Source organism: Agelaius tricolor, unplaced genomic scaffold (assembly GCF_023055355.1).
Source record: "Agelaius tricolor isolate 1412-34295 unplaced genomic scaffold, bAgeTri1.0.p SCAF_7, whole genome shotgun sequence".
Lineage (NCBI taxonomy): Eukaryota > Metazoa > Chordata > Aves > Passeriformes > Icteridae > Agelaius > Agelaius tricolor.
In genome coordinates, this window is record NW_027269267.1 from 36813343 (window position 1) to 36838542 (window position 25200).

General features: G+C 38.4%; 1 protein-coding gene across 3 annotated transcripts in view; it reads left to right on the plus strand.

The window, feature by feature from the left end:
* The window catches only part of ABCC4 (ATP binding cassette subfamily C member 4 (PEL blood group)), a 142078-nt gene that overhangs the window by 93663 nt on the left and 23215 nt on the right, over positions 1–25200 (plus strand). For 2 of the 3 annotated variants that reach the window (XM_071430971.1, XM_071430972.1), the window contains exons 21-29: positions 1640–1790; positions 2438–2557; positions 5568–5678; positions 7145–7245; positions 9396–9587; positions 13697–13852; positions 17758–17847; positions 18325–18497; positions 24730–24835. In XM_071430971.1, the coding sequence (XP_071287072.1) occupies positions 1640–1790; positions 2438–2557; positions 5568–5678; positions 7145–7245; positions 9396–9587; positions 13697–13852; positions 17758–17847; positions 18325–18497; positions 24730–24835 (1200 nt within the window). The remainder of the gene's footprint in view (positions 1–1639; positions 1791–2437; positions 2558–5567; positions 5679–7144; positions 7246–9395; positions 9588–13696; positions 13853–17757; positions 17848–18324; positions 18498–24729; positions 24836–25200) is intronic. The other variant, XM_071430973.1, reaches the window with a different exon arrangement.

Below are 25200 nucleotides of genomic sequence, written 5' to 3' on the forward strand. Positions count from 1 at the left end.
GTAATGCAACTTCCTCCAGAGCTCCTTTCCCATGCCTACCTTTTAGAATTTTCCTTAATAGGGTTATGAGGCCCTAAAATGTGCTTTCAGGATCTGTGAGATGGGGGGCTGTAACACTGCCATAAATTACAAACACAGTTGTAATTTCTAAGGTGTGTGGGTTTGCTCTTTGGTCAGGTCAAATTAGGGTAAAGGCAGAGAAGCCTAAAGAAAAAAAAGCAAATTTAGGGGTAAAGGTTGTACTTATTTTTGGCCTCAGTGTGCTACCAGAAGTGCAGCAGGAAATGCAGTGTCATAGACACTTCCACTGAAAGTGTTTGAAAACCCAGGTAGCTCTCTGGTAGCTGCCTTAGCTGATGTGTTGCTTATATGAGCACTGAGTTGGAAAAGTTGAAGGGATGGAAGCATGTTTGCTCCAAGACATGCATTTCTACTACCCACTAGTCACTAATGTATTTTTGGAATCTAAAAATCAGGCAGCCACAAAATTTAGCTGGAATCCATTCTGTGTTGTATGAGGTGATGAAGAAGGTGGCTGCTGTACAGATTTTTCTAAGTGAAAAATCTTTAGAAAATATTGTCACCGCTAAGGAATATGTTAATGAGGGTAATACAGGAATTTAATCTTGAGCTCAGATTTCAGTTGTCTGGTTTTGGACTGTATGGGTTTATTTTTGTATGGGTTGAGTTTTTCCCTCTTTTTAAGGAACAAATGGGCACATCCTAATTGTAGTATACCGCGACTCCTACCATACATTCATTCATGTACAGCTGGGTTCTGCAAGAATTTTGTGTGCAGATGATGGTTTTGACTGTGTATTAAAACTGAAAGTTTGATGGAAGATGTGAAGGGGTCTGAAGGAAATAGTAGATTTAATTCAGAAAGTTGGGCAAGGATCTTCTATCCTAAGCAACAGAGTTTTCCTCATTATATCTAGTTTTCTAAGAGTAAAGTCAGGTTTACCTCACCTGTTACATTACACTCTAGTAAACCTGGTGAAACAAACCTTTTATGACACTTGTTGCAGTGTGTAACATTTTCTTCTTATTTGTAGCATTTCACATTGCAATCCTATGGGAAGAGAAATCCCACTTTCTCCTGTCCTGGGTTTTCTTTCTAAATGGATCGATGTTGTGTTTAGGAAAACATTGCAAGCCTATGTTGAAAGTCTCTCTTCTGAGTGTCAAGTCTTTCAACTCAAGTTGAAAGCCAGTTTTTCACCAGTTTCTTCTTAGCAGGAGTGAAAAAACATGTCCTTGATTCACCAAATAACTAGGATCCATTAAAGATTAGTTGTCTGTTACATTGATCATTTATTATTTTATTACAGTCACAAAAGAGTCTGCCAAGAAAGACACTAATTTTCAGTCAACCAGCTTTGTAAAGAATTATTTTAAAGAACAAATAATGTGGAAGAAAACCATAAACTGGAAAAATAGTCAATTTAGATATTACTGTAAATTTTCCAAGTTGCTTAAAAATAGATGTTGCTCATATGTTATACAATGCATCCGCTCTTAAATGTGGTAATTATGTTTAAATATTTAAGTGTTTCAATAGTGTTAAATAGTTTTATACTTGTTCTAAATTAAATTCTTCTGGCAAAGAGTTTTTTATTTTGTTTCTATTGTGCTCCAGACTCTCCTACAGATTTGTGGTGTGGTGGCTGTGGCTGTGGCAGTGATTCCTTGGATGCTCATCCCCTTAATTCCACTATTTATTCTTTTCATTTTTCTTCGACGATACTTCTTAGACACTTCAAGAGATATTAAACGTCTTGAATCCACAAGTATGTAGTTTGGTGGGACTTAATGTTAGTTTGAACCCTACTTATTATTATGTGAAATGCTAGTATTTTATAGACAGTCCATCAAAGAATTTTTTTCTCTTTTACTATGCAAACAACTTCCTTATTGCTTTGGTTCTCAACCAGTGAATTACATGCTTAACTCCTGTTTTGCATAATGATAAACCTAGGGTATGTCAGTTAACTATCTGTAAATAAAGCCAGTTAAGAATATGCTAAGCTGCTGGTCTTTGGGACCTTGCATGCCTATACTAATGATATTTCTGACCTTATCTGACTCCTGTGCCTGACTTTAGCTTGACTATGATATGGAATATTAAGCATTAAGAATAACAACCATGGGTGCCTAATGTCATTAATAAAGCCCAAAGAATTTCTACAGTGACAGCTATTGTTGAAAATGTAAGACATTTTTGTATAAATTAATCTGCCTGGCTGTTTGACTGATACTAATTGAGTAAGAGAACATTAGTTAAAGATATTGCATATTTATTCTAAAAAGATGCAGTAGAGTAGTTTGTATGCTTAAATCTAAAGTGGAAGGATTAAAGATTAGTGTGGTACAAAAAGAATTAAATGTTGTCCTTCATCTATTGTTAAGTTAACTCAACACTCATTTCCCTTTGTAGCTCGAAGTCCAGTGTTCTCCCACTTGTCGTCATCCCTCCAGGGGCTTTGGACTATTCGGGCTTTGAAAGCTGAGGAAAGATTTCAAAAATTATTTGATGCACACCAAGACCTCCACTCAGGTTTGTGATGAATTGATGTGAAAAATCAAATACTTTGCACGGTGGGAGGGAAATATCTTATGCCCTCAGCGACATGTATGTAATGTGCATTAAAATCAGTAGGAGCTGTGCATTTGTCTCTTTAGGGTAAAATTCCTGTGTTAGAACAAAACCATTATCTGTCTAGATTTAGAAAGTTTACTTTGGGCTGTAATATAATTTAGAATACCCATGCATATGTTTTAACAATGTATAAGATAAACATTTGAAAGTATACCTGATAAGAATACTTAAAGAATAATTTTTAACATTTTCCTGGACTTCATCTTTAAGAAAAGGAACGGTAGGGGGAGGATGGAGAGAGATGTGGAGGAAACAAGCTATATTATGAAGCATTTGATACTAGGTAGTGTGCTTGGAATGGTATAAATAATCTTGGAAAAGTTTCATAAATCTAACTTATTTTTTACTTAGAGCAGCTTTCAGGGCTTAAATCTAAAATATGAAATTAACATAATTGGAAGGTGTGAAATATTGGTGTTCTGCAAGCATAAGTAATATAATTCGGGTTTGCACTGTGATTTTTTGACTTCTGTTATTTAAATGTTCTCTATTACAATGTTCTTCAAGATATAGCAGAATGCAAGTTTTCAGTTTTGTGTTTGTTAGGTAAGATTGTGACTTTCCTCCGTTGTAAGGCACACAAGTATATTTGATTGCTGTTTTGCAATTTATAGATTTACAAGGTTTCACGCAAGACCAGCTGATTCTTTCTGAAGTACAGCTTACAGGTTGTAGCATCATACACAATGACCATGTTGAGCCCAGTGAATTGTGACTGGTGTAGTGCATCTTCCAGGGAGGAACCTCCAGCCTTGAATTTCCCATTTTTAATATTTTATAGTTGTTAGTTATCTGACCAAATCAGTGTTACAATACCTGATAGCGAGGGAAGACAAAGTTGTGGTTTACTTTTATATTAAAAGACATCTTTAGGCAATAAACTAGGTACAGAAGTTTCACTATACAAAGAGGACCATGACATTTAAGTGAAATACTTTTCTGTATTTTGAGTTCAGATCCAGGGAACACAAAAACACTTCCATTTTTCAGTCAGTTTTGTGCATCTCCCGAACAAAACTGTCAATAATACCCCTCATGGGCAGATCATGAACCTGGTTTTGAGGTCAGGCTTCAGTGCTTGTAGTCATTGTCTTCTGTATACCTACACACTTCATATTGGTGTCTTTCCCCCCCAAGCCTTTGGGGTACAGTGCCTGCAAGGATGTTGCCATAAAAACAGGTTCCTCACCATGATACATAGTGGTAGGAGCACCAACTTGGGTGTAAGTTGTAACAAGAGATTTTTAACCTGAATTCAAAGAAAAGCTATTCCACTGTGAGCAGAGTCAAGCAGAGGCAAGGATTGTCCAGAGGTGCAGGCTTCATCTGTATAGATTTCAAGACTCAGACTGCATGGAGCAACATGGTCTGCCCTCTGACCCGACTGTGCTTGAGCAGGAGGCTGAACTAGAGATTTCCTGAAGTTGTTTTCACATTGGATAGTTCTTCAATAGTAAATGTGAGCAAGCAGTAGTTGATGTAAGAGAATACCTTTCATAGCAGCTCACAGAGTTGGAGCCCTGGGTTTTTAAGTCTCCTAAAGAGTTTTAAATTCTTTCCTGCATTGCAGAAGGCTCTCCAACCAGTGATGGTTTTCTTTAGCACTTTTGGCTAGAGTAGTATCTTCCTCTCTATTTAGGCCTGAGCCTAGGACTCAGGACACTTGCTTTGAACCCCTTTGAGGGATGCCTATGAATGGAGTATTAAATAAATTTTAGATAAAAAACATCTAAAAGGCATGCTGACATTTGACCAAACCCAAGTTTCCTTCCTGCCAGTGCCCATCTCTATAAGCAAGCCCATGAGTCGTCAGACCACGATGAGTCTTTATTAGTTCCTGTGACTGTCAGATTCCTTTCTTTATGCACAGTGACCCCTGTTGCATAGAGAGGTTGCAAAATGACCCATCTCAAGCTGGCAGTGTAACACACCTCCCTGGACAATTAGGATCAGTGGAGCAAAAGCTCCATAATCTGGCTATTGATTATCAGTCTTAAAAACACACTTAGCTCCTCTCAATCTTACAGAAGGGAGAATTATTTTAATTTGAATTTTTCCCAGCACTAGGCTAAGGAGCACTGAACAGTTGAAACTGCAGTGTTCTTTAGCAGGGAGTAATGGCAAGCAAGGCAGAAGGGGTTGGAATGGTAACCTTCTGCTGTGACTTACAATTCTTCTGAGTGCAGCCTAAGCAATAAATAGTGCCACACTTTATTATGCCTACTTTGCTTCTGGTTTTGGCCTTGGATTCAAACACTTTGCCCTCTGTATTGCAGTGTCTTTTTGTGCTGTCTCTTGTACCTTGTACTGTAGCATATCTACCTGGGATGGAACTTAGCACCAAATTGTCAACACCTGAGTGAATGCAAAGTGGCAATGTCCACCTGTGAGCTTTCCCAAATGTAAAAATATGCATCTAATAATCTGAATACCTCTGTATAGCTGCACTGGCTGTATTGAGTAGCTCCTACAGGAGCTTAACCAGCTGCAGCTTCTAAGAAGTTAGCTCTGACAGTTGTGTTGTGATATGTTCTAGCTAAAAGCCTGTAGACTCTAGTGCAGCTACAATAAATGCAGTTGTACTTCTGCTTTTTGTATAAGACTCTTGAGTCCATTGGAGTTGGGAAGAGGCTTCCATTTTGAATAAGTGAGCCATGCTTTGAGCCTTGACTGTTTTTCTTTCTCTTCCTATTGTGGTTGCTACTGGTGTGAAAACTAAATGAGACAATTTCAGGAAAACTGGTCAGTAGCCTGATCATCATCAGTCCATGCAGACATGCACTTGAAGATGACAACGTTGGGGTTTTTTGACAATTTGTATTATTAACATGAATAAATTTAGTCATAATTATACAGCTTAGTTTTCTAATAATCCACTGGTTTTATGTCTTTGTAAAATACACTTTAGAGGCCTGGTTTCTCTTCTTGACAACCTCAAGGTGGTTTGCTGTGCGTCTGGATGCCATCTGTGCCATTTTTGTTATAGTGGTTGCTTTTGGTTCCCTGCTTCTCGCCAACAGTAAGTACAGATGGAAAAAGTTCACCCAGTAATTACCATGTACAGTAATGCCTAATTCTTTTTCATATGTTGCTGTTTCTAATTGTTTAAAGGCTGTAATTAAGTTAAATATTTCTTTCTAGATCATGATCTCTTCCTTAGTCTAGGGCATCTGCTTTCCTGCAAATCCTGGAGGCAGTTCAGACATCTTCCGGGCTGAGACATACATCTGTCATCATCCCCAAGTGTGCAAACAAACGTGCTCTTCTGTACTCTTCACTTTTGAGATTCTGGCTTTCAGAGCAATAACAAGAAATAAATCATCATCTTTTTCCCTACCTTTGTCTTTCTCTTTTGGGCCTACAGGGCTTTGCTTTTTATATTGAAACACCCACGGAGCTGCTTCTTAACAATGTTTTTCCTTTCTGCACGTGGCACAGTAGGTCAAAAGGCAAGCTAAAGTTCCTAGGGATACTCTTTTCGTATCTTGAATCAGTGGGATAGGCCAGTTCCAGAAAGAAAATTGCCTCATAATAATACATTTTATGTTCACTGTCACTCATGAACTGTCATTAGTGTATGCATCATCCAGGATGTAATTGGGTTAGATGTGCTAGAATGAGATAGTCATCTAAAACATGAAGGAAGAAGTAATTATCTTGGACATGAAAATTAGTGCTAATTTGCTGGTTTTGTTTCTTTTCTTTTTTCTTTGGATAAGTTTTATATGTGCACGTGTATTTTAAAATTTGAACACTCTGTGCTGCACAACTCCACAAATTTTGAACTTGGTTTGATGTTACTAGCATGCAAAAAGACAAGTCAAAACAATGGTCCTGAATCTTTCCTTGCCTCTGGATAAAGAGTAGTTCTCTCGAAGTCAATAGGACCATGTTAGGATAAAGTTCAAGTAAGTCAGAGGACAATCGTGCTTAATATTGGGGCAGGCAGAATATATTTATTTTGTGAGAGTAGACCCACTGAACACAGTAAATGCTTTTATAAACAGGGGAAGAAATATTCTGTCCTTTTACTTTATCTGATTGTTTATAAGAGTACAAAGTTGAGGTGAATTTCATAACTAATTTTGAAATAATTTTACGCAAACTTTTTGCTTAGCTTTAGGGCCTTACCTGATTTGCATAGAAAAAAAGTGAAGAGTTAACTAATGCTCAGCCAGACAGGGATGACCCTAAAAATCTATGTAAGTTTGGTCTTGAGACTGAACCTCAGTTTTTAGATGAACACCAGGCCAAGGAGAATTTGGATTATCTTGTCAAAATGTGTCCAAACTGTACCCCAAAAATGCAGCAAGCAGCTGTTCTGCCTGAAGCTACTCGTTGCACAGATAGCAAGTAGTGCATAACCAAATAAAATTCTGGCTGTGATGCTTCCATCATGTAAGTAACCTCATGAAAGAGAACTTAACTGAGATTTTGTGTAATTACAATGTACCTATTTGAGCCTCATTTTCCTTTCTTCTGCAGCTCTGCATGCGGGGCAGGTTGGTTTGGCACTCTCCTATGCAATCACCCTCATGGGAACGTTCCAGTGGGGTGTTAGACAGAGTGCTGAAGTTGAAAACCTGGTAATGTTTATTTCTTCCTTTTCCCCTCTTGTTTCCTTCCATGCTTGTGACATGAAGCTTTAAGGATGAGATTCTTCCTAAATAACTTAGAGTATTAATACCTTGGCAAGCAATTGAGGCACCACTCTGCAGTCATAAAGAAAAATTACTTCTTTTAGGTTATGATTTGTCTGACTGGTTTTGAAAGTTTGTTAAGATGAACTGTGTCTGGGGATTGTCCTGGGTTCATAGTAAGGGAGGTTTTACAATCTCCCTTAACAGCAGAAAGGAGACTGTCTAGTTACAATGTAGACAATTGCATTGCAACTTGCTAAAGTTGCAATAAATTAATCCCTTTCTATAAGGAAGATTCTAAATTATGTTTTTATATTTGGTATTTATAATTTATTGTTATTTATTACTGCATTTTAAAATTTTATTTATATCCCTCATGGCATTTTTAGAGTCCTGTTATTCCATTGCAAAGGCTTATAACTTTTAAATTTATTCTAAGTTGACACAAATGTGAAAGTATTTGTTTATATTCAGCTGACAAGATTGTGTGTTTTCCAAAATATATCATATAATATGCCTTTGACCAATTCACAGTATTTAGTAGCATATTCTAATTTACCTGTCTACTTTCTTAAGATAATACATAAGAAAAACAGATTGTAGAAAAAACATGCTAAACATAAACCTGGGATTTTTTTTTGTTGTGTTGACAGCTGAAGTTACTTGTAATTATAGTTTGCTGTACATAGTCTAGGAAATATGTGTAGTCCTTCCATAGAAGTTACAAAGCCATGCTTAATTATAGTATTATAATGATAATAGCAATAATGATAATAACAAAATTAGATTTTTTTTTGCTACCACATTGCTTTTTCAGTGCATTTTTCATACACCAGTAAACGGGTGGTGACAGATTTTCTGAGAAATGGGAAGAAAGCGTTCAGTTTTTTTCATATCATTGGGGATGTTTTGGAAGTGTCTGTGGGAGTGTCACATGTACTGAGTGGCTTTCTTGGAGGCTGTGACTCAGAAATACCTTGGAAGAGAAAGGCCATTCACTAACCTGGCTTTGGTGTGAAATGCTGATCATTTTATGGATCTGTGATTAGCATCAACTTCTTTGATACGTGGACATCCGCCAAAAATCCCTTGTTATTAAAGGGTGACTACACCTTGGGGAGGCAAGAACATTTCATCTCCATTCTGTTGCTAGCTGGTCAAGGGCAGTGAGTTTCACACTGTGTTCAGTGGTGGTGCACCCTTGTTTTCAGTCCTGTGTGCAGTTTTGGGCAGCACAATACAAAATGAAGCTGTTGGAGCGCGTCCAAAGGAGGGTCATGAGGATGGGGAAGGATCTGGTGGGAAAGCCCATATGAGGAGCGGCTGAGGTCACTTGGGCTGTTCAGCCTGGATAGGAGGAAACTGAAGGGAGACCTCATTGTGGTCTACAACTTCCTTGTGAGGGAAAGAAGAGGGGCAGGCATTGATCTCTTCTCTGTGGTGACCACTGACAGCCTGAGGAAATGGCCTGGAGCTGTGTCAGGGAAGGTTTAGGTTGGATACTGGAAAAAGATTCTTCACCCAGAGGGTGGTTGGGCACTGGAACAGGCTCCCCAGGGCAGTGGACATGACATCAAGTCTGCCAGAGTTCAAGAAGCATTTGGATAATGGTCTCAGGCTTATGGTGTGATTTTTTTTTTGGGTTGTCCTATGCAGGGCAAGGAGTCAAACTCATTCATGTGTCTGCCTGTAGTTCATTTGGCAGTTTCATTTCTAGCTTTATCTTTCTAACACACAATGGATTGGTGTCATCTTAGTCAAGACTGACAGACAACTCTCTTAGCTTAATTTTCTTACAACTTTTCAGTATTTAGGTTTGTAATTAATCCTACTGATGAGAAATGCTTATGAATGGCTTTATGTATCATGATAGATCTGGATCTGTAGTAGGACATGAGATGCATTCTTTCCACTTTTTTAGTTGCATAAAGAAAGCGTAGAATGGTGCCAAATACTCTTACTTGTGTTAAAAAAAAAAAAAAAACAGAGTAATTTGCATTGAATCTCCATGGTAAAAATATTTATATGCAGGCAGTATTTGCAGGGTATGCCAGAGAATGAAGTTCATGTATCTATGTCTTCTTTCCTCCCCTTAGATGATATCAGTAGAAAGAGTGATGGAGTACACAGAACTTGAAAAAGAAGCTCCTTGGGAGACCAACAAACATCCACCACCTGAATGGCCTAACCAAGGAATGATAGCATTTGAGAATGTTAACTTCACTTACAGTCTAGATGGACCATTGGTTTTAAGACATTTGTCTGCTGTAATTAAACCAAAAGAAAAGGTATGTATGTGGCTGTCTTTGGATATTCACAGAAATTAAGCACAGATGATGAGTTGACAAGAAGCTGCATGCTAGAATGCATTATAAAATACATGGATGTTAGGAAAATAGTAAGTGTTCTTTTAAAAAATAAGCTTTAGTTATATTTAATAGCAGAAGTAATAGCCTATTTATTTCATGTAAGTGTAGCGTAAATTTGTCTGGGAACATGATATTTTAGTCTGTCAAAACAAAGGATTAAACATACCTGATAATTCCCTTAAAAAGAATCTGAGATTCTTCAGAAAGTAGCAGACACGGAAAATACCAGCCAAGCCAAGAATGTTTGTTCAAATCCAAAGAAAATGGAGCTGCATTAGGAAATTGGGGATTCAACAGAGGGAACATAATTGGAATTGAGTATGTCAACAGACAAGGTGAACAAAACCAATAGAAAATAAGGAATGTACATGCCCTTGCACTGAGTCCAAAATGGAAGATAGAAGAAAGAAATACAAATCAGTTGCATAACTTCAGAATTTGGGATTTTATTTCAGTTCCTTTTGGCAACCAATGCAATTAACTGTTGTCATTAATTAGATTGGTAGCCAAAAGAAACACAGAAATAAACTCTTGCTCCTCTGCAAATTTGAGTCCTCCTCCCCAATTTTGACGCTATCCCTGTTGAAAGACTGCTGCAGGGAAGGTCTCCCCCACAGACAAAATTAAATTAGAGCCCTGAAGTGTTAATTTGTGCTTTGCTACATTTCAAATGCAGCTGTAGTTTTTTGATTAGGAGGTCTTCCCTAGGAGGATGGTTCAACTCTACAATCCTTGCCCGTGCCTCCTTTTTAACATGCTTTTCCATTCAATTCCAAACCGTTCATTTCCTCAAGTGGACCTTTTAATAACATGCATGTTACAAAAATTCAGCCAGACTTTGCTACATTGAGGTGATTTCCTGGAATTAGCTGTGAATGAGTAAAAAATGGTCTCTTGAGAAGAAGAACCATGTGGGCTGTCTCCTTAGCTGTTACAAGTCTCTCCAATACAGACAAGAAATCCTATATTTCTCAGGGAGAGACAGGAATAAAATTAAAAACGGAAGCAAGAGATCCTAGCAGTGCATGACTCACACCTTGGTGGGGGCAGGAGACAGAGGGATGACTGGGGGTATTTATTTTTGCTGAGCAGTTATGTTGTGGTTTTGTCATCCTGAATTTGCCCAGCTTGAAACCACTGCCAAGATCTTTGTGTTTGCTTTCTATGATGTTTTGCACAATACTGCAGTAGGCTGCCACTGTGTAAAATAAATCTCCCAAGCATCTCTCCTCCTCATATTGGTTTTAATTGTGGAGAAGCATCTTCTTCAGAACCAGGTTTCTAGATCTGTTGGGGATTCTGCCCATACTGCTGTCATTGAAAGCTCTCTCCTGTTCAGGCCCCTGACTTTTATAGACTTCTGGTGGCTGCAGTGCCACTGGCAACAGGAATGAGTTTAAGCTTCTGCTGTGCTTGTATTTTTTCTTGTAGCCACCCCAGGGCCCAGTTAGGGAAGCTGTGGGTATGGTAAGAATGAGGGAGGTGATTGCTAGCAAATCACTCACTCAAGGTCTCTTTTAATCTGTTTTGTCTCAGCATACAGTATTTCCCTACAGTCAAAGCAGGCCAGGAAGGACCTTGTGTTTTAACATCTTTGCTGAAGTAGTGTGGTCTGGCAGAAACAGACCAGGGAGACACAAGCTGTAGCTGGCAGGGATTAACCTCCTGTGCTACTATAGCTGCAGCAGGGGAAGGTTAGCATGTGTAGTATTGGGTTTTACTCACCATCTTTGTTTCAGGGAGCTCATGAATGCTTATTGGCTAACATATTGTTAAATGCACCTTTTCCTGACAGCTCCTGGGTCTGCAGGCTACATGAAAAAGTTAGGAAGGTGCACATGTAGATTTATGGCATGGCAGCTGTGCTCCCACGATGAAAGGGAGGCTGCCTGAGGGATAACAAAGACATGGGCAGTTTCAGTGGAGTGGCTGACATGCTGTAAATCTCACATTTTTTGTGCAGCTCTGCTGTGAAGTACAAGTGACACTTGAGTAATGATGAGCCCAGCGTAGCAGGTGTACTCCTGTGTGTGCACCGGGCTTGTATCAGGCAGCACAGTCCTGGCCCTGTGATTCCTGATAGGTGCCACTTCCATTTGCAGGCTGCTCCTGTATTTGCACTAGCTGTGAGTGTGGGCCTGTGAAGAATAAAATGTATTCAAAAAATGGATAATGTGTATACTGAGAGCTCTTTCAAATTCCTGTCAGTTTTCAGCAGCCTGTAGTCAATTGGACCAAAGATGCAAATAGATTCTTCTAAATGTTGAAGAGCATAGTCCTTTCATTTGATGCCAAACCAAAATTTTGACAATATGCAGAGCACAGCTGCATTTTTATTTTAAGTATCAATGTATTTTGTATGGCTTTTTCTTTATATCTTTGATATAATACTTTATATTGACATTTGCCAGGGGAACAATTGAACTTTCATTTTCACAACTCTGATTGTCTGTGTTCTCTATTCAGCACTTTCTTTCTGAGCTGTAGTTTATCTATTCAGAACTATTTTTCCATTGTTTCACTGATACAATTTAGAGTACTAAACATTTGATTATTTATTGTAACAGATTTGCTTAAATTAGTCTGTTTAATAAAAAGCATTGTAGAAATGTTAATTAATTTATATTACAGTAGTACAATAATGAATTGTTGGATGAAATTGTTAAATCAGAACATAGAAGGAGAAAATATCTTTTAGATTATGCAGCATAAGTTGCTTCTTGAAGTGTACTTTTTTAGTGTGTTGTGTATTTTTTATCAAATGTGGGCACTGCTGTTTTGTCTGAACTTAGTGTCTCTGACTGAAAGTTTCTCCTTGCACTTTGGTGCAGTTTCCTGTGCTGAATTTCATTTCAGCAGGCATTGCTGCATACGTGTGAGTCTCAGGCAGTGGGTAATTGCCCTCTGGTGTCTGTATGTACACTCATGAAAGTTTTCATCTTTATTCCTCTTTTCTGCACCCCAATCACTTCACCAAGCCACATTATACATGTTTAATCCTCATAAATCCTTCCCCATCAAATCAGGATCTCCAGCCCATATTAATTTTGTGTTGCACTGCTCTGAACTTTTTCAGTGTGCTGATTTTTTAGTGGGGGGGAATGTAGGGATTAGAACAGAATGCAGGAAATAACAAATTCTGCCAGATCAGATTTGTGTAGAGGGTTACACCCATTATCTTCTCCGATACAGTTGATTACTGTACACTGTTTTTCTCTAAGAATCCTTTATCCGAGTACAACATTCAAAAAAAATTAAAATAGAAGAAATATTTCTTGATCTTGGCCCCTTGTCATTAAAGTTATCAATACTGTATTTTTCATTGTCTCTTTTTTTCTGAAAGCTGTATTTTTATTTTTTTTTCACACTGTGTATGTCTTCCAGTTTTTCTTTGGGAGCAAAAAGAACCTGAATCTCTGTGATTTTATTATTTCCTGTTTCTTCTGTTTGAAAAGGAATTTCAGCTTGATGTCATGGCCTTGTAGTTTCAATGCTTGCTGAAGATGTCTGAAGTATGGATACAGTTTATACTCATGCTACTTTACAGTACTTCACCTTAACCATAACTAACCAAAATCAGTCTCAGTTATTTAAATTGGGAGTGCATTGTTCCCAGAGTGCTTTATGGGAGTCCTTTTTGGGGTTGAGTAGTAGATGCATGCATGAAATGATTTGCCTAACATCACCCAGCAAACCAGGTTCAGTATAAAATTTAGCAGCCTTGAATCACATTACTGTATGCATTGAGCCACTTTAAATTGTTTACACAATAAGACACCACACTTTAGGGGGAAATCATTCACCTTTGAATATGATCCAAGAAATTGTCATGTATACAAATGTTACCTGAATCCAAACCGATTTAAGGGGAGAGGATTTTTCCTCTTGGAAGAATGTTAATTACAAAGAAGTTTTATTTGGTGCATGTTCTACTGCAAATCCTGTGATGCTGTAAAAATGTTGCTTGACATATTAATTTCTCCTGAAAAGCTCACAGTTTAATGGTACAGGCTTGGCTTGCTCCGTAGGTTGGAATAGTGGGAAGAACTGGAGCTGGGAAAAGCTCTCTGATAGCAGCCCTCTTTCGCTTGGCAGAACCTGAAGGAAGGATTTGGATTGATATGTACTTGACATCAGAGCTGGGACTCCATGACTTGCGGAAGAAAATTTCAATTATACCTCAAGTAAGAGAGTGACTTGGTTTGCCATGGATGTTTTGAATATAATACCATAGTGTTTAAAGTGCTTTGCTGGGATGTGTTCCCCCTGCACCTCTGAATGCTGTAGGTGCAGGAACTGTAGCTAGGCGTTATTCTTCCTTGAGTAAGGTCTTGATTATTTTAAGATAAACAGAATCAGTTTTGGGGATTGGCACATTTTTGTACCCTGACTTTTCCTTTGGAATATCTGTGTGTTAGCTGTATGCTGTCCTCCCATAGTCTGTGGAAAAGCAGAGAAAATCTGGTAAGTGTATACCAATCCTCAGCAGTCCTCTGAAGTCACTTGATCCTTGGGCAGCAATTCCTGCCTGATGCTTCCTTAGTAAGGGACTTTGCAAGACCACTTTCACCTCTCCAGTCATCCCTGGACAAACTGACTGGTGTTAGATTTAGAAGGAGCAAATGTGCTACCTAGAAGTGAGCTATCAGCTTTTGCTTTATTTGGAGAAGGTTTGACAGGAGAAGACCAGAGGAACAGACTAAATAGTAGGTCATTATAATCCATAATAAATAAAACTTGATGAATTTTAGAAGCTGGATGCAAGAAAGGCCCCAGTACAGGAAGAAAAACCCCAATAGGGGAGTGTTGGAAATAGCCTCATCTCTCCTGCTGGGATAGAAGAAAGGCTGTTCAAAGAAATCCAGTAGGTCACAGGTCTTCTCTCTTAGAGTCTTAATTTCATGAGACATTGTATCAGAGAAGGGTGATGTGTATATTGTATCCTTAAAACTTAGGAGACAAAGTCTGTGCATGTTACAGTTTCATGAGAGCTCTTGTCTCTTCCCTGGGCATTTGCTCTCCAGTGAAGAGGGAGGAAGAGTGAAAAGCTCTTATGCTGCAAATATGAAGTCATATTTTGGAAAGTAGTTCATCTGTGCTGTTCTGGCAGGTAGAGTGAAGAGTAGACTGTAAACCAGAGGAATTTTTTTGCCATGTTTTGCATTATTTCTCAGATCTCTCTATGTTATAACAGAATCTGTATTTACAATTATGTCTGAATGTGTGCTAGTCTATTGGCAGGGTGGCAGTCAGAGTGTATTAATTTCTTTAAGTTGAGAATCTAATACAAATGGTAATGAGGCTTTGTTTTTTCTCAAATAGTAGGAGTCAAAAAGAAACAGGTATGCTATTGAAAAAAAAAATTAAAAATAGGTACTTCCCCAGCAATTGGATCATTGCCTAATGCAAGATGTCTTTTTGTTTCTGCATGCTGCAGGCTTTGTTATTGCAGTACTCACTGGAACTAGTCATCTTTTGTATGTAAAGAGAAGTTTATATGGATTTAAATTCCATTTTTTTGTTTGTGTGTAGCGTTCCTTTCTCGTGAAGACAGATGATCATCAGTTCATTCAAGGTCTACAGCTTTTTGAAAGCCTTGCCCATAGCTGTTGTGGGTGATTTTTTCATTTTGAGGAATTCAGCCCAATTGGACAAAATAGGATACTGAGACAGGAAAACTGCAGGTCAAATACGGTTTCTACATGTGAATGACACAGATGCTCAAAGTTCACCACATTCAATTATACATGTGAGGTTTTTTCATACACAGGTCTATTCACATAGTTTTAAAACTGTTTTAATCCAGTGGAACTCTGTGATTTTTTGTCAAATTTATATAAGGTTTGCATCATAGTCACAAAAGTTTTGAGTACCCAAAGGCTAGCAGGTAGGTTTTTTTTGTGTGTGTGTGTGTAAGGGAAGGCTGTTTCTACTAACAATATGCAAAACTATCAAGTGCTGGTACAAAGAAGAAGAGGAAGGAATCAGGTTTCTGCTATGGTAAACTGTGTGATAGGCATTGTCTGGCACTGTGCTAATGGTAGTGTCAATAATAGCAATGTAACATCAGGTAGTTATTTTGCAGCAAATATCTTCATAATTATGTGGGCAGCTGAAAAACCAGAGAGAGAGATGCTTATTAGAATTGCAACATAAAACATGCTAAACAGAGCCATTCCTAGAGAGTGATGAGGCAAGACTGAAGTTTTCTTGTGTGTGAGTTTAAATACCTACCTGGAGAAATAAAAATGTGCTTAGGCTTCTAATTGCTTGCTTGGATGGAGCTGTGTAAAGGTTGTGTTTGTAAATCTTTTCTATGCAAATGTTGTCTGCCTCTCTGACTGCAAGCATTTTTACAACAATTATTTACAGGTTAGTCTTATTGCTTTTCTCTCATAAACCAGACTGTTTTAAATAATAATCTGTGTCAGAAATGGTAATTAAAAAATATCCTTATCTTCTGTTGCAGTGCATGTCTGTTGTTAGGACTTTTATAATAGTTGTGAACACTTTATAGGTTCAGCCTCCTCTTTGCCAACCTATAAAAATGGATTGAAAAGGAAAATAAATGTAACAATACCTTCAAAATATGCCAAATGGTGTACTAAAATGTGTGTTGTTAAACAAATTAGTTTCTAGGTGTTTTTAAAGAAAATTGTTTTTTGACTTGGAAATGTTTTGTGTTAAACCCTTTTGCTCATTCAGCAAGTTTTTAATGACATTGCTATTGCAGCAGATACTTTCAAATAATTGGCGTGTTATATCAGGAAATTTATATCTTCTTTTATATTGCTTATGGCGTGTTCTGTCTTTTTAAATTCTTTTATAGCACTCAGATGGTTTAGAAATTCAAAGACAATAAAAGGGTTAAGGTCTGAATTCTCTTCTGGTTTGCTGCAGCCCTTTGGAGCTGGGCATCACTAGGGTTAGATGGGGAGAAAGTCATGACAGGTTAATCTCAGAGTAAGCTGAAGTTACCCAGTGTAAGTAAGATTTTATTTCCCAGGGGAGGAAAAAAAAAGGCATTTTGCCTAAAATTTCCCCAATTTAAGGAGAACTGACAACATGATGAATGGTGTCCATTTATGATTAGCACTGTTACAGCTTTTGACTTGTTTTTGTCTTTATGTGTGGTATTAAGATGAGTTTAGCCCTAAAGTCTTGTCAGTGCATGACTCTCAGGTCTGGCAACTCACATTACTGAGTACTGATCTTCTGCTTAAGGAGTTCTGAACCAAAAGTCCTCTTCCCAGTTCTTAAATACTACATGTTTCAGTGTGATTTGATTTGTGCCAGTTTGATGAATTACCTGTTATTGCTCTAACTTGGAACTGAAGGAGAACAAAACTTGCTTTGACCACATTCTTATCTCATTGGTACCTGAATGGTAGAAGGTACCAATTTGACTCCCTGGTGTGTTTTGAGTGAGAGCTTTGCCCAGCAGTGCTCCAATTCTAAGTTTGCTTTGGTGCTGTGGCAGTATAGATGTGTTTAGGTTTTAAATGGTGAAAGCTGTTCCTGCTTAGCCCTGATGGTAAAATAGAAGGGCTTTTATCGCATGAAATGAAAAAAAACCAAACCCACAGCCAAACACAAAAGGAAAACCAGAAAGGTATTGTAAGCTCTTTGATTCCTCTCTGGTTTATGTACTTCAAAAACAGGTTTTCAAAACTGCCCAAAAGTAATTTAGGAGTGTGAGCTCATTGACAGTGCTAGTTGTTGGTTTTCATTAACAATACCGTGAGGATAGCAACGATTTCATGGAAGTATATATATAGCTTGTGGCATCAGAACAGTGGCATGTAAATGCCCGTTTAAGTACCGACATAACTGTGTACAACAATTTGCAAACAGACCTGTCCTGTTTGGTAAATTATCTTCATACAGAGTAGTTGAACACTTGCCTCCCCCCCGCCATCCCTCTTAAGCATGCAGTTGTAATGTACACCTTTGCATTTCAAAAATGATAGCTTGTTGTTAGATATTTCTGTGCTATTGTTGATATAGGTTAGCTGTGATTATCATTAAATTACCTATTGCAATATAAAACCTGTATTTATAGTGGAATGCTGATTTTACTGGGTTTCAGGAGCCTGTTTTGTTCACTGGAACTATGAGGAAAAACTTAGATCCTTTCAATGAATACACTGATGAAGAGCTGTGGAACGCCTTGGAAGAGGTGACTTACTAAATCTAATAATGTACATCTGGTATTTAAAATCCATGTAACAATAATATTGCAGTGCTTGTGTGTGTTAGGTTTTGGATGTTTTCATCAGATTTGATAAAGGTATAGCTGTTGATAGAAAAAAGTACACTATCATATGTGCATTTGTGTATGTGTGTGTCTATGTGTGTGCAGACGTGTATATTGTTATGTAAGTCTTTTATGAAAAAATTATCCTTTGGGATGATGCCTTGGTTATAGTTTGATTCATATCTTGGTTTTAATGAACATTAATAGATTCTTAACAACGTGCTTTAATGTTTTTAGAATTCTAATAACTGACACACACTGTTATCCAACTTGGCACTTACTCATTTTGTGTAAGAATATAAAAGGCAAACCTTGCATACTTATTGTTGTGTCATCAGACACACAATAGCTGATTTAAAAGAGAGTTACTCATCCTACAATATGTTGACATGTCAACAGGTGCAACTGAAGGAGGTTGTGGAAGATCTACCCAACAAAATGGAGACACAGCTGGCAGAATCTGGATCTAATTTTAGTGTTGGTCAGAGACAGCTGGTGTGTCTTGCCAGAGCAGTTCTAAAAAAAAATCGTATTCTTATCATTGATGAAGCAACAGCAAATGTGGACCCAAGGTAAAAACAAAATCCGCCATATGAAAATGAACTGGTTTCTCTTCTAATATGTTCATCTCTGCTGTAGAGATGAACTTAAATGCTTTATATTTCATGTACTTTGTATTGGCTGTTTTATGTTTTTGATGATACCATCATTTTTGTCTATTCAAAACAGGATGATTGAGCTTTGGCTATGGAGCAGATGATATAAACTAAGCACTCAAAAGATCCCTAATTTCAGTGCATTCCATAGAGTAGGGAAATTAATATTCAAAGTTTATTTGTCCTGCAGCCATAGATTAGAAGACAAGAACGTTCTTGAAAATGCATCTCTGTAACATCAGAATAGCGAGGAAACAAGTTGAGTTCTGTTGACTTCTGGAAGAAAAGTTTGTTGGAAATAAATAAATACAAAAGATTTCATTCATCTCACTCCCAAAACCCCCTAAAACTAGAAAGGTGAAAAATGGCTGTAAGCAAAACCGGATACTTCTGGTTGTGAATTGCTGTCCTTTCAGATGGCTCAGAAGCTGGTGTTGTAAGTTAGAGGTAAAGTAGGGGCAAACAGTAAGCTGTCCTAAACACCACAGGAATTGCAGAACAGATTTGGAAATGCTGAAGTCTACAGGATGGACTCACTAGTTCATTATTCTGTCTTGTATAACTCAGGCCAGCAGAATTTCCTGAATTCATTTCTGTTTGAACTAGAGTGTACTTCTGGAAGAACATCCAACCTCAATAGCAAAAAAAAAATCAATGACAACCCCTGTTAAATTGTTCCAATAGCTAAGTACCCCCACTGTTAATTTTTGAAACATTTGAAGCGCTGGTGGAAATACTTGGGAAACAATACTGCAAACGTACTGCATCAATTAGTCTGAGCTGAATATATAGTTCCAACAAACTATGGCTTGAGGGAGAACTCAAAGTCCAAAGAGGACAATAACACAGCAAGTCCCTCAAACAGATGCATTAAGGATTTTGTATGTCATCTGGGCGTGACTCATTTTTCTAACATCTTCTCAGGGGAGAAGTGGTGCCCTACTGGTGTAGCTTTACAGTTCAGCTGTCTGTATTTCTAAAACCTGTAGAGAAGTGCAGTCCCTTTACAGGGGTTCTCTTTTTTTCTTTTATTTTCTTTTTTTTTTACTCTTAGTTTATTTTTGGCTGAGCTTTGATAGATTAACTGTGATTAATCATAGGTGTGGAAATTTAATACCATCTTACTCATCCTCCCTATTTTGGCATCTCACATGTGTATTCTCAACTTGCACTATCCATTTAATTGATCTTGATTAATGTGTACTGCAATATATATTATAATAAGGTAAATGTTTGTTTGTATCAACTCTAGGCATAACAATACAAATAATAACTTGGAACTTCTTCTTTGAATTCAGTTTGCATTACAGTCATTATTACCTTTTCCTTAATGTGTTGGTATAACTAGAGCCAAGTATTTTTTAGCTCTGCAATCTGATAGGATGATCATCAGGAAATGCTGATGTAGGTTGCTTAACTGAGCAGTTAGGGAGGCATTTTTGGTGTGTAAGGAAAACCTCCTCCTCTTCTGATGCACAACCCCCATACCTGGCACCCTTGTCTCTCACCTGGTGGCAAGCACACATCATATCGAGCACCTGAGATGGAAGACCATGGCGAGCTACCTCCGCCTCTGGAGATGCTTCTCTTTTTTTTGTTTGTTTTTCTGGCTCTTGATCTCTCCCTTGGCAGCCTCAACTGCTGCTGCCACCATGTCCCTTCTGCAGTTCACCCTGGAAGCAGGTGTGAGAAGGCAGGAGTTAGGGGTGGCAGGAAGAGAAGGAAGGGTGAGGTGACGTGAGGCAGCGGTGGCACTGTGGCCCACTGTGTGGTGGGCACTGTACCTTCCCCAGGGGACTGAGCCCTAGGGGCTCCCCACCACATTTCAGCTCATCTAGGCCATTCTTGTCTGCTACTGGGAGTGAAGGGAAGGAATTTGAAGTTCATCTTCTCCCTCCTCATATGTTCTGGCTTGCATATGTACCCACATTTTCTCCCTTGCTCCTCAGAGATGCCACCTGCTCTGCATGTGGCAGAGGTGTGAGTGCTTTTTGGGGGGAAGGAGGAGCTTGCCATAAAGAAGGTTGCCCTAAGTCAGACTACCTGCATGATTTATGTGATGACTGATAGACATTTAATTTGATTTTATCTTCTTGGTCCATTCTTACCCTGAAGAATAGAGTCTGGTTTTAAAGAAGTTGAAGTGTTCTGGAAAATTGTGTGAAATCTGGAGCAGAAGAGCTGAAAATCTTCATGTAGTTGCTTTGGTGATGCACAGAAACAAAACCATTAGTAACTGAGACTTTTTAAAAATACTGAATTTGTTTTAATTGCGTTAACTCATATTTTTGCTTATAGAGAACAAAACTTTTGGTGAGCAACCCACTGACATCTTTTTACATTGGTTGTTCGTTGAGTGTAGTAAAACCAGCTATTGCACATAGTTCAGTTCATTAGCCATCTTAAATTTGTCAGGTTTAACCTTTTATTACATCTAACTGCTAACTGTAACTCTTTTGGAGAAATTTTCTAAGCCTCTAAGGAGTTGTGTAGCGTGAGATACGCTTTCAGGACAATCCCAGGAGAACATTAGAGAGAAGATAATGACTTACCCAGTTTTCCTTTCAGAAGCTTGGTTGCTTCACATTCAGATCATATTTATTCTTCCTCTTCAGATAGTTTTCTTTTTACACAGTCAACTAATTCAGGTTACACCAGATCTTGGGTTGCTGGGAGACTTGGTGTTAGATCCTCAGCCTGTGGTGCCTGTGGGACAGCTATACCACCATTTTGTGCTTTCTTATTGTATTGTTCCTTGCAGTAGGGAGTATTGTGGTTCCCATTTTTATATAATCAGATTAGGATTGGGTTTTTGTCATCCAGCAGCCCTGCTTTTGGTATTCAGGTTGCATCTTTGGTTTTTAATGTGCCTGAAAGATGATGGGGTTTGATCTACTGAGGTGGGTGATGAAATCACGTGGCACTTGCCAAGACACTTGCTCAGTGTGGGTAGACATCACTAAGAGTCCATTTATGCCCTGAAAAAGGTACAGAAATTATGCTTCCTTTGGTACTTTTCTAGCTCTAAGTGGTATGTGATCCAGTCTCTACACTCTGTCAGCACATAATTCTGCATACAGATGCTTTTCTTGGTCTTTTTATATTTTCTTGCTTTCCCTAGCTTCTTCCTGAGATTCTCCTGGAGATTACTGATAGTGCTTCTGCCTGCTGTCCCAAAAACTATGCTCCAAGATCTGCCATGAACCTTGGAGAGGATCTAGCCAAGTGTCAGTCAGCAGACATGTTTGCATAAGATCTTGTACTGTGATATTTGAAGATGGAGCTATTAAGTCTGTTCCTGATTACTCTGAAGTCTCATTTTAGAACATTTGTCACACCCACAATATGGACAGCAGTTTCTTGTTCGTGATAAGCTTATGTTCAAGAAATACCTGTTTAAGATAATAGTTTGATAGTATCTCTCTAAGAATGAGTGGCTTTTTTCTTGTAAATGTAGGAAGAGGTAGTGCTATAAAGAGGACATGTAATAAAAGAAGATAATATAAATTAATGCAGAGGACAGGGGTATTCAAGGCTGAGACATTCTTGGAAAACAGTAGGAATAACTTGCGTTACAAATAATTTTAAGCCCTTTGTAAAGTTGTTCCCAAAGTTCCTGAGCCAGCTACGATTCTCATGCTCTGTAGTAGCTTTGCAGAAAACTTCACCTTGAGCTTGACAATAAAGAAAGAAAAAGGCTTTCTTTACACAATTCTAGGGAGTATTAAATATTTTCTGTTTTGCTATTTCAACCATTGCAGAGAACACATCCTGCTGTCTCTATAAGACTCTTCCATAGTGAGTGTTGTGAGTGTTTTCATGGATGTCCCTGCTTCTTTTTTTTCCTTTTGGAGCTAAGAGTAGTCAGGTTATTGAGGCATTGGTGAGAAGAGAGCAAACAAGTATACATTCATTAACACTGGGGTGAAAGGACTGGTATAGCTGTGATGTGGAACATGATGAACAACTTCCTCTTCTTAAGGAGATAACACAGAACTAAAGAGCGTGCCCCTCTCCTGACTTCTACTCCTGTCTCTTCCCCTGATTGCTTACTGGCCTTTGCTCAAAAAGAGTTGAGGAACACCTGCTTCCCACTTTGTTTTTGAGCTTCTTTTAGGAAGTAGGAGCAGAAGGACCAAGCCTCTCAGACTGTGGTCCAGAACACAGTTATCTTAAGCTCATGAGAGAGCTTAAATGTTTCTGTCACCAGATGAAGGTAGCAGTTAGATTGCATGGAATTCTCACTTAACTGTTCATGTCTTCCTTCTCTCTGATGATTCTTCCTGTCATCAGCAAGGATCTGTCTTCTCCTTTGTCATGCTGATTGCTTCAGCTTAGCTTGTAGCAGATGCTATATTCGTCCTTCAGAGCATGAACTCATACTTTCTACTGTGGAAACATAATAGTTACCTCATTCCTTTAAGTCATCCTGTTCTTCCAAAGTTGTCTGTCCACTTCTTATTGCTGGTGCCTCCTGGCATGATGGCCTCAGAACAATTCTCTTTGCATACTTCATAAAGTGATACCAGATACTCATCATGTGCAAACAGATTCAGTGTGGAGTACTACTTTTGTCTAAAAAAATACTACTTAATCAGAGGAAGACATGTTTTATGTATTTTTATGTATTTTATTTTATTTTCCCATTACTTCTAAAAATTTGAAGAATTAGGACTTTGCAAGCAACTGTTTGCAGCCAACATGTCTGCCTAAATATTCTAGTTTATTCAGATATCTCCTTTGTCTTTTTTTAACCTAATCTGCACATTTTATTATTCTCCAGTCATCATATATGCAGAATAACAAATTCATGTTTGAATAGAAATCCTGGAAATGAGGCCCCTGCCTTCAAGTGCCTGACTTCTTTGCTGGAGCTTCCTTGGTTCAACTAGCACCAGTATATTTTGAATTCTTTACGTCTTTCTTCTATCTTGGATGAGAATTTTGGTTTCTGTTCCTTTTTCTCCATTGTCTTTTGGGGTTTTATGTAAAGCTGGTGGGCAATATGTGAGCATTCACAAGGCCTGGCTGGTGGGACCCAAGGCTACCTGTGCAGTGCAGGCTGTCAGGTGCCTCTAGAGGGCATTCATCACTGGGTGGTGCCTAATCCAAGTCCTTGGATTCACCTTCCAGCCATGCCTCTTCCCTTTCAATGACTTAAGAGGGGACTGTAGAGATCTCCACGTATAAGCCTGACTGGTGTCCTCTAAGTTAGGTGGTGTCAGTGCTTCTCTTGTACAGTTAGTTACTTCAATAAGCTCCAGTTCCATGAGTATTGCCCATCTTTTGCCTTACTGCTCATTTACACAGCTAATAGACACATTCTAGTGTCTAACTACCTATCAGTGTAATTTTATTTCCTTTTCACAGTTCTCACCTTTATTTGTGATAGTTTTCACTTCAGCCCTGTAGTTCAGTGTCTGTGCTCTAGCTTACTTTTCATTCTTTACAAGTCTTATATTTCTTCTGCTGTCCTTTTCTTAGGTGGTGGTGAATTCATACCGTAGGCTCACCCTTAACTTGAAATCTTCTATCTCTTTCTTTGGGTTGTGTGTTCCAGTTAATGCTTTTGATTTACAGGGTATGCCAAGTTTTGGGTTTTTTTCAGTATTCAAGTTCTTGAGCTATTCCAGTTCTATTTTAGTTTACCAACCATCTCCTCTAATTAATCTTTTGCATTTGAAATCAAGAACCTTAGTTCTATGCTGCCTCGTGTTTGTTCCTCAGATGATTTGCAATAAGGGATATGTACTTTGACCAACTTTTCTTCACTGCTTGCATGAACTAAATCTTGAAAGAGAGCAACAATGGTTTTTGGTGTAGAAATCAGTAGGACTATCTGAATCTACAGAGTTTTCCCTTTTCTCTGATCAAAGTCTGAGAAATTAGTCTCCTGAAATGAAGCCTTTTGCTCTACTTACAACAAGAAACCCTTTCCTCATGAGGTATGAAAGGGTAAATTTTGGAGTATGTTTCATGATACGCCTCCAAGTCATCTGGTATAACAAGAGGAAGAAGCTCTGTAATAACTTTAGAAACATATTTCCTTCTATCCAGTCATGTTTGATGAAGTCATAAAACCTGCCTGCCGTTCGGTTATCCATGCAAACATCTTATTTTTGTCTGCATTGCTCTTGCTGTGTTTCAGAACAGATGAGTTCATTCAAAAGACGATCCGTGAGACCTTTGCTCACTGCACAGTGCTGACCATTGCACACCGCTTGAACACCATTATTGACAGTGATAGGATTATGGTAAGACAGTTAACTGCTTCACTGTTGTTTTTTTTTATTTCCTGAAAAGTAATGTTATTGACCCTTCTTCATTTTGATCCAAAAGTGGGTAGGAGTGTGAGTCATATGTTAGGCTTATCTGAGTGAACCTTATTATCCTAGCTACTGTAACTCACAGCTCATGAAACTGTAGATGTAATGACCTGGAAAGAATTCTTGCTTTCTCTGGCCTTGTGCTTCCCATCCCACAAGGCACGAACCCACTGCAGGTGAGGTGCAGCAGGAGACCTGAGCAAATTAGCTCAGCCAGTACTGGGAGCCTGTGAAGTCACACCTGTGGGGTTCTGGACAGTCAGCTGGGCTCAGCCAGGTGTATTAATGCAGTC